The 14,729-nt window shown below is 45.2% G+C and overlaps 2 protein-coding genes across 2 annotated transcripts; both read right to left on the bottom strand.

Moving 5' to 3' along the window:
- Positions 1 to 436: 436 nt before the first annotated feature.
- Positions 437 to 6,122, bottom strand: lin7b (lin-7 homolog B (C. elegans)). The gene is made up of 6 exons (XM_023295940.3): positions 5,791 to 6,122; positions 3,863 to 3,981; positions 3,269 to 3,340; positions 2,577 to 2,786; positions 2,340 to 2,503; positions 437 to 851 (listed from the first exon to the last, which is right to left on the bottom strand). The coding sequence occupies exons 1-6, from the start codon at positions 5,864 to 5,866 to the stop codon at positions 830 to 832; spliced, it is 663 nt and encodes a 220-aa protein (XP_023151708.1). The 5' UTR covers positions 5,867 to 6,122; the 3' UTR covers positions 437 to 829.
- A 162-nt stretch (positions 6,123 to 6,284) lies between these two features.
- snrnp70 (small nuclear ribonucleoprotein 70 (U1)) lies at positions 6,285 to 14,362 on the bottom strand. Its single transcript, XM_023295939.3, has 10 exons — positions 14,158 to 14,362; positions 13,728 to 13,881; positions 13,586 to 13,648; positions 13,081 to 13,135; positions 12,119 to 12,183; positions 11,970 to 12,032; positions 11,383 to 11,464; positions 8,222 to 8,323; positions 7,658 to 7,757; positions 6,285 to 7,537 (listed from the first exon to the last, which is right to left on the bottom strand). The coding sequence occupies exons 2-10, from the start codon at positions 13,872 to 13,874 to the stop codon at positions 6,787 to 6,789; spliced, it is 1,428 nt and encodes a 475-aa protein (XP_023151707.1). The 5' UTR covers positions 13,875 to 13,881; positions 14,158 to 14,362; the 3' UTR covers positions 6,285 to 6,786.
- Between the last annotated feature and the right edge of the window lie 367 nt (positions 14,363 to 14,729).

The following is a 14,729-nucleotide window of genomic DNA, read 5'->3' on the forward strand; positions in this document are numbered from 1 at the left end:
ACTGAGTCTAACGGCTCATTAAAGTTCATTAAATCTGCATCGATCAGCTTCAGTTCATCACAAACTCACAGAAAAGCTTCTCAGAGACAAACAGGAAGTCAGCTGTTTTAGACTTCCTGTTTGAATCTGTTTCCAGACAAACATCTGGTCAGTTCCTCTAAAGACTTCTGTGAAGAACCTTACTAGAACTGAGACTTTTCCTTGATGTTTTTGTAGAATTTCTCTATTTTACTGTGAAAATGGAAGCTGCTTTAAATCTAAAGGTTCAATCAAAGAGTCCCTAAAGAGTTGACTGTTCATCCTGAGCTATGAAACATCTGCACCTCCAACAACCTTCTCCATCTCCAGTAGGACCACATGAGGCTAACCCTGATCCTTCATCTCCAGGACATCACTGGGATGAGTGTTCTCTTCATTTAGCAGGAACCACACAGCGTTGATGTTCCACAGACTTTATTTCATGGACGATGCCAAAAGATGAACACAGATACATGAGTAGAAAACATCTGGACCTGACCTACAGGAGTGAAGCTAACCCTTAGCCCTGTAGCTGGGACATCTGATGGAGACACTTCAACACGAGATGAACGGTGGAAGATACAGGGTTAATAAGGAGGACCAGGAGGACCATTTGACAGCTCGTCTCTCACCATGTTCTACCAGACATAAACCAGGGAGGAGGAAACCCAAAACTACAGTGTGGCTCGATGAGAAGCTCAGATAGCAGCTGCTGAAGGCTACTTTGGTTTGGTTCTTCCTTCTACGTTCTGCCTCCACTGGAACAGAAGAGTCAGGAGGGCTGGATGGAGGTGGATGGAGGTCTTAGCTTCTAACCCCTGGACTCCAGAGACCTGCAGCAACATGAAGACATGAAGATCTAGTAGACCTGCCCTGGATTTAACCAGCTGATGGTCAGATGATGGAACATTTCATGAAGACTACCTCAGATGAATGAGAAGAACAATTCGGATTCACTGATTCTTTGATTCACTGATTCTTTGATTCTCTGATTCTTTGATTCTCTGACTCTTTGATTCACCGATTCTCTGATTCTTTGATTCTCTGATTCTTTGATTCTCTGACTCTTTGATTCACCGATTCTCTGATTCTTTGATTCTCTGATTCACTGATTCAGATTCTCTGATTTACTGATTCGGATTCTTTGATTCTCTGATTCACTGATTCACTGATTCTTTGATTCGCTGATTCACTGATTCTTTGAGTCTCTGATTCACTGATTCTCTGATTCTGTGATTCTCTGATTCTGATTCACTGATTCTCTAATTCACTGATTCTTTGATTCACTGATTCTCTGATTCTTTGATTCACTGATTCTGTCCTGCTGTGGATCCCAGTTAAAGCTGTTAATGGTTAAACTGGGTTAAATAAGGTTCCAGTAACTGGTCCTTTAGATCCACCTGTTACTAACATGTGATCTGTGTGTAGAAACCACAGAATGATGCAGATTTATCACGTAGAAAACACTGGAATGAATAAATAAACATATATAGAATATTTATACAGACATGGAGCCAAACTGCATGTTTTACTGCATGTGTCTGTCTGTGTTTTTCTGTGTTTCTGATAACATACTATACTCCGACGTTTCTGTCATTTTTGAAGTTAATTTCTGGCCTTTGCTGGTTTTACTGACAGGAGAACAGAGAGAAGAAGACAGGAGATCAGGGAGAAGAGGACAGCAGATCAGGGAGAAGAGGACAGGAGATCAGGGAGAAGACTTCTGGAGGACCTGAATCTGGAACCTTGGTCTGGAAACAAAACCTCTGGGTTACAGACTGCAGCTCCAACCTGTGGATCTACTGGGGGAGCCTGTTTCTGTGATTTTTGAAGACATGCTGTACTACATTTACTACATATATTAACCCTATGACGGAACCTTCATGGTGTTCTCCAGAGGGACGTGGAAAAACACAACCTCTCCAGAAAAGAGCGGCTCAATAAAACAGAGAAGAATGTCAGAAGATGTGAGCAGAAATGAGTGGACTCTGGTTCCTCCATGCTGAGGACTGAAGGAGGAACCAGAGAACCTCTCTGTAGTTCCACTCAGTTCCTGCTGTGGATCCTGAATCTAAGATGAAGAATCTGAAATATAGATTTTAACTTCAGTAATGTGAATATTATGCTTCCTGATGATTTATTTTCTACATTTAAGCTTGTTCTGTTTCTACTACTGTTGTCTTTCAGAATTAGTTTTTCTTCTTATGTTTCTATATTGTCTTGTGTTTCTGAGCCCCTAATTGGGCGCAGCACTAACAGAAGTATTCCTGAATAACGACATGAACTCCTGGATCTTTGTTCATGTGATGTCAGGAACTCACGAGTAGCTGGTGTGCTGCTGTCGCCTCCGAGCGCTCCTCATCTTCTCAAAGCGAGCCTCCATCTCCTCCAGGACCTTGGGGGTGTAGCGGACCACCAGCTTCACGGAGCTCTGGGCAGCCTTCAGCAGCTCCACGGCCTTCTCATGGTGCTCCCCCTCCACGCTCTGCAGACACACATTCACCGTCTGCAGCGGTTCACAGGCAGGAAGAGACCTGAGTGAAGGTGCAGCTTCTCACCACTCCGTTGACGGACAGCAGCTGGTCTCCTCTCTTCAGCCCTCCCTGGCGGTCGGCCACTCCTCCTGGAATAACTCTGGAGATGTAGATGGGCGAGTTCTGCTCTTTGCCACCCATGATATTGAAGCCCAGACCCTCCTCCGTCTTGGGCAGCTCCACCACCCTGGGGTGAGCGTGACCCTCGCTGGCTGCAAACGCCGCCACTGTGGCCTACCAGGACAGAAACCAGAGGGTTAGAGGACGGTCTTCTAGACCATGAAGCTCAGGAACACACAGCTGAAGATTCATTCAAATGAAGCAACACAGAGTGAGATGTTCTGCTGAAAGTGGACTGAAACATCTTCAGAGGTCTACATGTTGGTACCTGTCCCACCCTCACCTGCAACTTCATGAACCCTGAGTCTTCACGGGCAGTTAGAGGAGAACTGGAGGAACCAGAACCAGGTCCTCAGAAGTTCTCTGTCCTGTTCTATGTGTTTGGTTCATATCTGTTCATAAGATCTGCTGTATGTTCAGGTTGGTCTCCTCGACATCATGGAGAAAACCTTCTATGTTCAGCTGCTGTCATTCTTCTGGTTCTGGTTTCAGACCAGTCAGGCTGCTGGTGTAACTGGTTAAGATCTTTATGTTTTATTCCACTAAACTGTAAAATCCTTCATGTAACACTGAGTCAGTCAGGATCCTGGTGGTACCTTGGCTGTGGCCTGAGCTCGGACCTCTGGTCCTCCAACGATGTCCAGAGTGTCGTAGAGCTGCTCGTAGACCTGCAGCAGACCAGAGCTCAGGTGAGTCAGAGGAACTGGAAAAATCCCAGAATAAAGCTTTAGTTCCCCAACAGCTCCACAGGAGGTTAATCTGATCTGAAAAAGCTTCACAGGTGAAGTCTTCTTCTACAGGCTTCCAGGAGAGATCAGAGGTGTAGTTTTTAGTCAGCTAGGTCAACAGTTTGCTCACTAATCCTTTATATTGTTATTTAGTTTATTCTTCAGTTAAATGAATGAACTACTGATGAATTATTTGATTGAATGTTAATGAAGGTTACATGTTTCTGGTCCTTTTCAGTCTGTAAAAGCTGAAGAAGGTGCAGTTAGTGAACATCTGGTTTTATTTAGGAGCTTCAACAACCACTGGGCTTTTCACTGTCAGGAGCTGATCATCTGCTCAATGTCCAACAGAAACAGCTGCTTTAGAAGGTCAGACTGAACCCGTCCTTCAGCTTCATGAGAACTTTCAGTCAGTTTATCAGTTTTTCAGGTAACCAGAAGAAAAGAAGAAGATCCTCCTACCTCTCTGATGGCGGCACAGAATTTACTCTGCAGGACTCTCTGCAGGGCCTGGAGTTTGGGAGGAGGCAGCTCTCCGGTCCGCTGCAGTCGGTCCAGCAGCTCAATCACTCTGCAAACATCTGAGCAAAAACTCTGAAGTTATCCAAGGACACATCTACAGACGCATGAGTTCTACAGCTGAGGACAGGAAACCCTGATCAGCTGATAGTCTGCTTCCTCTCTGACTGAAACCTCTTCTATAGTTCTGCCATAAATCTACGCTTTGACTTCCATCAGGAAGATAGCAGCCGATTAGAAGAACCTTTCAGAGCTAGATCTCATCAGGGAGGACGCAGAACCAGACGGAACCAGTGAGACGCTGCTGCTTGAACCTCTAGTCTGGATGGAGGTGGTGTGGTTGGAGCTGACTGAGGACAAACACCTGAGGAAGATCCAGGTGAAGGGAACCAGATTACTGGAACGTTCCTCTGTGGTTCTGGAGGACCCACAGTGGTGCTGAGAGGCTGGGCCTGCAACTGCCTGAACAGTGGATGGATGCCTACAGTCATCCATCCATCCATCCATCCATCCATCCATCCATCCATCCATCCAACTATTTAACCATCATCTATCCATTCATCCATCAATCATCCATCCATCCATCATCATCCATCCATCATCCAGCTATTTAACCATCAATCATCCATCCATCCATCATCCATCATCTATCATCCATCCATCCATCATCCATCCATCCATCCATCCAACTATTTAACCATCATCTATCCATTCATCCATCAATCATCCATCCATCCATCATCATCCATCCATCATCCAGCTATTTAACCATCAATCATCCATCCATCCATCATCCATCATCTATCATCCATCCATCCATCATCCATCCATCTATCATCCAACTATTTAACCATCAATCATCCATCCATCATCTATCATCCATCCATCCATCATCCATCCATCCATCCATCATCCAACTATCATCCATCCATCATCCAACTATTCATCCATCATCCAACTATTCATCCATCATCCATCCAGCCATCATTATCCATCCATCCATCATCCATCCATTTAACCATCATCCATCCATCATCCATCCATCATCCAACTATTTATCATCTATCATCTATCATCCATCCATCCATCCATCATCCATCCATCCATCCATCATCCAACTATTTAATCATCAATCATCCATCCATCATCTATCATCCATCCATCATCCAACTATTCATCATCCATCCATCATCCAACTATCCATCCATCCATCATCCAACTATTCATCCATCATCCATCCACCCATCATCCACCCAGCCATCATCATCCAACTATTCATATCCATCCATCATCCAACTATCCATCCATCAATCATCCAACTACTAATCATCCATCCATCCATTCATCCATCATCCAACTATCATCCATCAATCATCCAACTATTAAGCATCCATCCATCCATCCATCCATCATCCAACTATCCATCCATCCATCCACCATCCAACTATTTAACCATCATCCATTCATCCGTCAATCATCCATCCATCCAACTATTTAACTATCATCCATCCATCAATCATCCATCCATCCATCCATCATCCATCCAACTATATAACCATCATCCATCTCTCAATCATCCATCCATCATCATCATCCATCCAACTATTTAACCATCATCCATTCATCCATCATCCATCCATCCATTTAACCATCATCCATCCATCAATCATCCATGCATCCATCCATCATCCAACTATTTAACCATCATCCCTCTACTGCTATCATGTGTTCGTGAGGAATTCTAATAATGGAGACTAATGTTCCTTAATATTCTAAATGAAGCCGTTAGAACAATGAGCCGTTGTTCTACCGTTATTCCGCCGTTATCCGTTAGGGTACCATTGATACTAACGGCTCCGGCCTCCTCCTACCTCTCTCCAGGCACAGCGGCTCCGTCATGGCCGCCATGTCCGCCTCCTTGGCCGGGTGGTAGTAAGAAGACATCATGGTGGTCTGACCGAGCTCCTCAACGCAGTCCGCCAGGAAACCTTCACAGCGCGGCGGCCTCCATCAGTCCGCTGCTCGGTAGGACGGAGGACCGGGAAGGACCGGATGAGGAACCGGGAGGCTCCACCTGCTTCAGACGTGATCATCAGCTGAGCTCTGTTCACGGTCAGACCAGAAAATCAGACACAGCAGATCTAGTCCTTTGTTAGAGGATCTACCATCAGAGGAGGATTAGAAACTATCACATCTATCCGAACTTTCATTCTTCTTTTATCCCAGTTTAAACACCTCCAGGAGCAGAACATGAGACTGTATGAGCTGTTAAAGTTTTTATTAATTACTGCTGTTATACATGATGAAGATGTGATGAAACAATAATAATAATAATAATAATAAATGCACGCTGGAGCCGCTCTGGTTGGATTTCACATCTTTATTAAAAGGACCCTGCCAGTCTAACATACAAACAGCAGATTGAATTAAAAAATTACTCCAGATTGAATAACAGAACAGCTCTAAACTGTCAACACTTCATTTCCTTCAGTCTCACATGAATTTATAACCGGGTCCGAGAGACGTACGATCTAACCGCTGACAGATCTGGAAATAAAAGACAACACAACCTACTATCTCCAAATAAAGCCCCTTTAAAGTTCATTCCAAGTAAAAAAAAAAACCAGACCTATGACTAGGGTTGAACACATTTAGTGGTACGGATTAGTTGGGTGATGCAGGGAAACTCCTACTGGGTGAGATCCATCTGTTAGATGCATCAACTGCGCGTGCAATGATACCAAATGGAATATTTAACAGACGTACAGGAAAGCTAGCTAGATGTCTGGTCCAAAGGGAGGCCCAGACATCGTTCCCTCGGCAGTCAGGCCCCGAACACGATCAAACTACGGATTTATTTAGTCGCCTCAGTACTCATCTCCTGGAGCCTCCATCTTGTAGCCGTTCTCACTGGAGGCGTAGCAGTCGGCGGACGGGACGGACTGCTGGTCCATCATCATCCCGTCCTGACTGTACTCCTCCATGTTCTGCGGCGGAGCGCCGTCCTCCTCGGGGCCCAGCTCGTCCTGGGGCCCCATCTCGTCTCGTCCGGCCCCGTGGCGCTCCTCCCTGCGCTCCCCCCGGTCTCTGTCTCCACGCTCCCTCTTGTGTTCGCGGTCTCTGTCGCGGTCTCCTCGGCGCCGGTCTCTGTCCCTGTGGCTCCTCCTCCTGTCCCTGTCCCGGTCTCTGTCCCTGCGCTCCTCTAGGCCCTCACCTACCTCTGCTTCGTGCTCCTCCAGGATCCTGTTCTCCGCCTCCGGAGCTCCGTCTGCCTGGCCCAGCTCCTCCCCATCCAGCCCCTTTCCTCTCTCCCTGTCCCTCTTACGATCTCTGCTCCTGCTCCTCCTCTTTCGGTCTCGACTCCTTTCCCTACTCCTGCTGTCTCCTCCCGTTGCCCCTCCACGTTCCCTCTCTCTTTCCCTCCGCCGGTTGCCTCCTCCTCCACCTCCTCCGCTGCCGCCGTCCTCTCCTGCTCCCACCTGCCTGTCCCTCTCCCTCTCTCGCTCACGTGACCGAGTGCGGCGGCGGCGTTCGCGGGATCTGGACCTCCGGCGCTCCCGGTCCTTGTCCCGGTCGCGTTCCCGGCTGCGCTCCCTCCGGTCTCCACGTTCTCGATCGCTGAGGACAGCAGAACAAAGTCGGTTGGTTATCCAGTGATAGTTAGAATGATCTACCAGCGGTCTAACGGTCTTCCACCCGGTCAGTAGAATCATCTACCAGCGGTCTGACGGTACTCACCCGCCCAGCGGACGCTCATCGTACCGGGATGCATCATCGCGACCAGAGTGCTTGATGTTGACATCAGCGCCGCCTCTCCTGGTGCCTCCCAGTCCACCGCCTGTACAGGAAACACCAATGTTTAGACCTGAACCGGTAGTGGAGTGGATGTGTTGCTATGGTTACTATGCTAACCTGAATGCTAGCCAGCAGTTCATAGTCCTGTGGCGCTTCATACAGGCCTGTATGAATGTATTTAACCTGCTGAGCTGGAAATGGACTGAATTTAAACACTTTTCTACCTCCACGGTGCTCAAAGGGCTTCACTTTAGCAGAAACAACAGAAAACTGAACTTCCTAATTCTGCAGTCAGTAACTTGTTTTGAACGAGATGCTGCTAAAATGTCATCTATTGTGATTGGGTCTGTTTTACACCATTTAATTCTATCTGATGCTTAAAGGCATTAAAGATAAAACGTGATTCTGGTTGACGGTTACAGGAGGAAAATTTTCATAAATCAGAGTAAATAAAAATTAAACTTTGAGGTGTGTTTTCCTCCTTTCATGAGATATAAAGCAGCTGACCCAGCCTGCGGGGATGCCATCCTTTGACTGTTCGTCCTCGTTCCACATCCACCAACACTCTCCTCCCATCGATCTTCTTCCCATCTGCATGCTTGTAGGCGGCTAGAGAGGAGGAAGGGGAGAAGGTGGACAGGTGAGATGGAGTCCACGTGCAGCACGGTGGCCAAGGAAACAGACAGAGGTTTATTATACTGACCAGGAGCACGCGAGGCCGAGATGGCTGCTCTCTGGGTAAAACCCGAGGATAATGGAGTAGACTTCCTTCCACCCGTTGACTCATGCGCTACATTTATAACTGCATCTTTTAAACAGTCCGTTTCTTACGAGGTCTGCATTAATTACCAGGTTATAAAGGGTACTGGAGCCATTTTCAGTAGTCCAGATTGTCTTCAAACGTTGTAATTTAACTTCCATTTCCCTGAGATCTCTTTAAATATATTCATTACAACTGAAGAAGCAAAAACTTCTGCCTCAGTCTGAAAAAAGCATGGACTGAGACAAACTAAAGTTCTCCAGTGGTAGATCTTTAATCTCAAGTTTTATTTTCTTTAAGCCTTTTCTGATGTAAACCCAACCAGCTGGGAACGTTGACCGTTTAGTCTTCTACAAATAAAAGCAATGCGGTTGGATGTTTCTACATCATCTTAACATTTGCCGTTTGACCAACTAACAGCTACAGTTTGTATGGATCAGACCTCCAATATCTACATAATTCAGTAGTCAGGCAAGTTCTGTTTGTCTTTGTCAGAAGCACTAGTGTGTTCCGTTGTCTTTAGTCCACTGAAACCTTCTACAAGCTAAAGGAGAGACAACATGAATGGAATCAACAGGAAGGGACTTTCAACTGGGATGTACGTTCAGGCTTGGTCCGACACCTCGGCCCTTGATAGCACACAACAGTCTTGGATCCATCTGGTATGATGGAAGGATGTGGCAAGTTTCAGGAGTCCATCCTGACTGCTACCCTGGTCTGCTGTGGTGATGATCCCAGAGGGTAAAACTTTACATCCAAGAGGGCCTTACCCAACCCGTCCGTCCTACAGAGGGCCTTACCCAACCCCATCCATCCTACAGAGGGCCTTACCAGACTCCCTCACTATCGACTGGATGTCTGCCCAGTCTAAAGCCTTACCAACCACCTCCACACTAGAGGACTGGCACAACACCTCTACTGGGGCCTTACCAGAACCCCTCCACTTCCTGTTTCACTAAGGATGACAACAACCCCTCCAATGACAGGGCCTTACCAAACCCCCACTAGTCCTATCCAACAGACTGACTGAAAAAAAACAAACAAAAGGAAAAAGAAACAAACAAAAACGGAGCTACCTTCATTGAAAGAGTTGAAACATCCCAACCCCAACGTACGAAATATTTACTAAAATATCATTACAGTCATGTTCCTAACTCTGACATATCTAGGGTGGCCTGAAACATCACATTGTTCAGTGACTTATTTACCGATATGGAATAAGCTGAAACTGTAAGAACTAATACTCCAAAAATCATGACCTTACTGGTGTTATGGTCTACTCTGGAAAGCTGCATTAATGAATATCTACCTAGTTGTGTAGTATACAGATAATGTATGAACAACCCATTTAGTAGAATTTCCAAGACAGTTGCCCTCATCAGCCTCTTCTATTAAAGCCAGCTCAGACTGAATGTACCTGCTTCCTAAATGAGGCTGTGGACTGCATTAAACTCATTACATCCTGTTTACAATTTAATTACTGATATTTAGGAGGTACTGGACCCTGACAGGAACGAGATGAAAGGATCTTCTAACTGATAGTGTAATTTATCTGCACAGAGAAGAAGTTTGAAGGTTTCAGGACGCTAACAAAACAAACCACAGTTGTTTCTGAATTCCTGACAAAAAAAAGTCAAGTGTAGAAACTAACCTCTGCTCCAGTCTTTATTTTGTCATTTATTAAAAATAAATATCTGATCATTTGTTCATTCTTCAGACGACTGACTTCCTGGAAACTGTTTAACACATGACTGAATATTAGAATAAGAGTGGAACTCCTGCTCCCACCCGTTCAGTCGATCTTCACACTGCTAATAACCTCCAGCTGGTAAGAGATTATCTGGATTCTCCTCATGACTCCACACACTTCAGTCTCTGCTGCAGCAAACATGAGGTGGCTTTAACAGAAAGGCCAGAATCACCGGGCAACGTTTCACAGACTAGTGGTCAGGGGTGCGTTCAATGGTCAAAGCCTAAGATCCAAGGAGCAGGAATTTCACCAAAAAGCTTTTTAGGGCCTTCAAGAAGATGCTTTACCCATTGAACGTAGCTCCTCTTCCCTATGTAGGAGATGGAGGGTGGAAAGAAATCTTACCCATCATACAAACCCATTATACCAACCATATACTGAGCTGTGGTAGTAGGGTGTAGATGTATCATAACCATCATCATCTGCCAGCCAGCTCTGGCCAATAGCCATCACAGATTGGCGGCTGCAGTGGCAATGAGAACAACACACAGTTAATATACTGTTTACCCCAACATCGCCCCTCAGTTCACCCCCTGCTGACTACTAACTGTGATTCAGCAACTCTGGTCTTGAAGAGCTGATTGCTGTTTTGGTGCTAGATGTCCAAAGAGACAGCATTCACTGTGGCATCACCACTAGCTTCAAAGATCTCTCTATGGTGGTGAAGCTGAACTAATCTCACCATGACCAGGGTTGGAGACCACCGATAAGAACATGAACAACCTCAGTACCTAGTTGTTCCACAGATAGGTTTCATGTCTGCTAAAACCCACTGAATGCTTGGTGACCAGTCTGACCTTGTGCTTACCATCAGTCCAACCAGGAGAGCTGCCCTTCCAGAGCTACAACACCTAACAGTTAAAAGACAATGTGCCCTTTGACAGGCAAGATGTTCAGGTTCACAGATGAAACACTTCTACTTCTTAGTCATCTCACTTTCCCCCAATGAATGAAGCGGATCCCCTCCTAAACCAGACCGTTAGTCAGCTGCTGACATTCACACATCACAGCAGACTGGAGAACACGTCTGTAAAGAACTGACTGCATGATGCCATAAGCATCGGTGTTCTCATTAGGTAGGTAGCATCGTTCAGAAAATAAAGAGAATGAGTTCATGATTCTATCAGAGAGCTTTGGGTTGTGCCTGTCGGTACTCACAGTGCATGTCTCGCTCATGTTCATACTCAATGAAAGCATAGCCGCGAGGCTTCCCCGTCCTCTTGTTGTACACTATGTAAATCTGGAACAAACCACAGAGACACAGAAACTAACATAAATCAGCTTCATGACGAAAAAACATCGACTTTTTGCTAAACCAGATAGAAGCTCTGTGGATAACGGACGATACAAGCAGCTCTACTTTTACAATCACTTCTTTCACTTAGACTTTCCATGAGTGCATCCTGCCTCTGAGTACTCTGCATGTTTTAAGGTTCAGTTAGCTGAATAATAAATACAACAGGAGGAAATCCACTCCTGAGTTTTATCCATTAAAGGTCAAATGATGACAAACTGAACTACCTTACAGTACCTGTATTAATTCTAAGCTGAATAGTAGATATTTGTAAAATTAGATTTACTATTATTAATTATTATAAATTCAGACCCAAATGTAAGAACTCATATGTTCCACTGGATCATTTAATATTATTACTCTCTTTATGCTGGGTTTTGAACATTTATAAAGTGTAGTCTTTACAGTAACTGTAAATGGGTGTAAATAAATAAAGAGAACATGAACTCACCCGTTTAATGGGCCCATAGACCTCAAACTCACGGCGAAGCTTCGACTCCGTAGTATCATAGTTCTGCAACAAAGACAGACCATGTTTATCACAGAGCTGCATAGAAACTAAACTAAAAGAGTCCTTAAACACAGCGAGATGGAACTCACCACTCGGGCAACAAACAGAGTCTTGAAGGCATCTCCTTGAGCATTGGGATCATTATGGGGGTCCCCTGAAACCAGACAAACAGGAAACCAGGATTATTCTGGACCCATAAATCTGATGTCAAACTCTCTTTGTAGAACAGATTCTTTAAAAACTAAACTGACTAAAACGGAACATATTGTAAAACAAGCAACAACTAGAATATGTGCAAAAAAGCCCGACGCAAACAAGAATATGAACTTTAATGATGAATTTCTAAAACTAAATGAATATTAAATGCTGCCAGTACCTAAAACATGAGTAGAACAAAGTATTTTCATATTTTCCGAGCTTTAACAGTTCAAGGGCATTAAAAAGGCAAAATTTAAACACAGATTTTCACCAGATCAAATTTAGGAGGTTAGAAGTCGACTGAGCAGCGTTCCACAACAACCTCTCCTCTTCTATTTTATTTATTATTTACAGCATTTCACCAGCTGAGGATGAATGTAACCGAGGTTCTTTCAGGTTTATACGACAACCATCAGCGTCTCCAGACAGGAAGTCATTAGAATCTTTGAACAGATGACGAGTCTAAAGCCTGATTGGAATTTCTACACATTATCACTGAAGAAACAGAAGCTAAGCGTGGAACACATTCTAGGAAAAGAGACAGAAATCGTTTAGATCTAATTAGTTGAGGTTTGGTTTTTCCAAGACTAGTTCTAATAATAACAGAAACAGTTTGTGTTCAGAGTCAGTTTCCATTAGAAAGAGTGAAGAACATCTCCAGGTCCAGGAGGAGGGATAAAGACCTCCCGAGGCAGAGCAGACAGACAGACCCATAGCTGGAGGCAAATCAGAAGGTATGAAATCCATTTCAAATATGATGAACTTTAAAGGGCCTTTTTCTAAATACAACCAAACCTGGAGGCATCTGAAAGGTTTTCACCAAAATACAGTGAGAAGTTTGTCACGAACTTACAGAGTTTGAGTTCTGTCTCCACCACCGCCTGCCTCCGCTCAATCTTCTCTCGCCTCTGAAAAGTCAAAGATTTACCGTCAGTCCTCAGCAAACCCTGAAGCAGCGCTCTGTGTTAAAGGATGGACTGGTGCTGAGGATATTTATACATTAGATCAGGAATCTGTGTGTTCTAAAACAGGGCTGGGTAGCCGAAGATCCATCTGAAACAAGACTAGTCAATAAGAGACAAACTAAACATAATAATGAACTAACAGTTTATCTCTGATGTGCTAACAGAAGTATGAAGAAGTCCACAGAATGAGCTTCTGTTGTAGAAACATCTCATTTTAACGTCATCATCTACTGATGTCTGCAAAACTGTTTAACACGTTTAGGTCTGAACCACCTTCCCTAACCCCCTAACCCTGCAGAACACAGGTCTGAAATAAATGCTAGAAGAACAGGTGGAGAACAGCTGGAGAACAGGTAGAGAACAGGTGGAGAACATGTGGAAGTTTCTTCTCACCTTCCTCTCCAGACGCTCCTCTCGGGTTTCTGCTCTGGTTGGTGGAGGAGCATCTCTGGGATCCTGATCACAAAAAGAAGCATTAAAACAGGAGAAACATGTGGATGAAACATCTGCAGAGCCTCCAGAGCTCCAGGTTCACCTCGAAGTGCCTGATGAACGGAGCGATGCCGCTGTACGGCTGGTTGTGGTGCTTCTCATGGGGCAGCTTCTCCAGCTGGGGCAGGAACGGGATCGGGTCCCGCGGGGCGAACAGGGCCAGCAGGTTCGGGGGTAAGAACTGCGTCATCTTTCACCTGAACAGAGAGCAGAATGACTCCATCAGCTCAGGTCAGACCAGAAACACACGGTTAGCTTCAGATGCTAGCTGTTGTCGTCATGTGCTCCGTTCATTCGGTCAAACTCTTCAAACAGGGCGGAAACGACCGCCAGATGTTCTCCGGTAACCGGTTCCATGCAGGTATGACCTGTTAAACCTCTTCAGGCTGCTCCAGCTTCAAACTTTACAGGAGCAGCTAGCATTAGCCACGTAGTTCATTATGCTAACAGCCAGCCTCCAGCGAGGCTCCTACCTTCTCTCCTCCGGGGGTCGGCAAAGTTCACACCATGGACCGAAGGAAGAACCGCACGGTGCCGGCAGGTCTCTGAAACGGGCCGCTGCACGACCGGACCAGCAGTACTTAAAAGGCAGTGGATCAGAACAACCTCAATGTGCACAGCAGCAGCAGCTAACTAGCCTAGCCACAAGAAGCTCGGTCCAAGAAAGGCTCTGCTTAAAATGGCGGGCTGCCGTAAGACGACGCACCTGCCGTAAAACAGAAGCTGAAGTTCAGTCAATGGAGAGAATGGCAGCGTCTAGGTTAGCACTATGTTAGCATCATGTTAGCACCAATAACCCTTTCTATAAATATGTTAGCACCAATAACCCTTACTGTATATATAGTAGCGTCATGTTAGCATCATGTTAGCATCAATAACCCTCACTGCATATATATTAGCATCATGTTAGCATCAATAGCCCTCACTGTATATATGTTAGCATCATGTTAGCACCAGTAACTCTCACTGTATATGTTAGCATCATGTTAAAAGTAACTCTCACTGTATATATGCTAGCATCATGTTAGCATCAGTAACCCTCTCT

This window comes from Amphiprion ocellaris, chromosome 19 (assembly GCF_022539595.1).
Source record: "Amphiprion ocellaris isolate individual 3 ecotype Okinawa chromosome 19, ASM2253959v1, whole genome shotgun sequence".
In the NCBI taxonomy this organism is placed as follows: Eukaryota; Metazoa; Chordata; class Actinopteri; family Pomacentridae; genus Amphiprion; species Amphiprion ocellaris.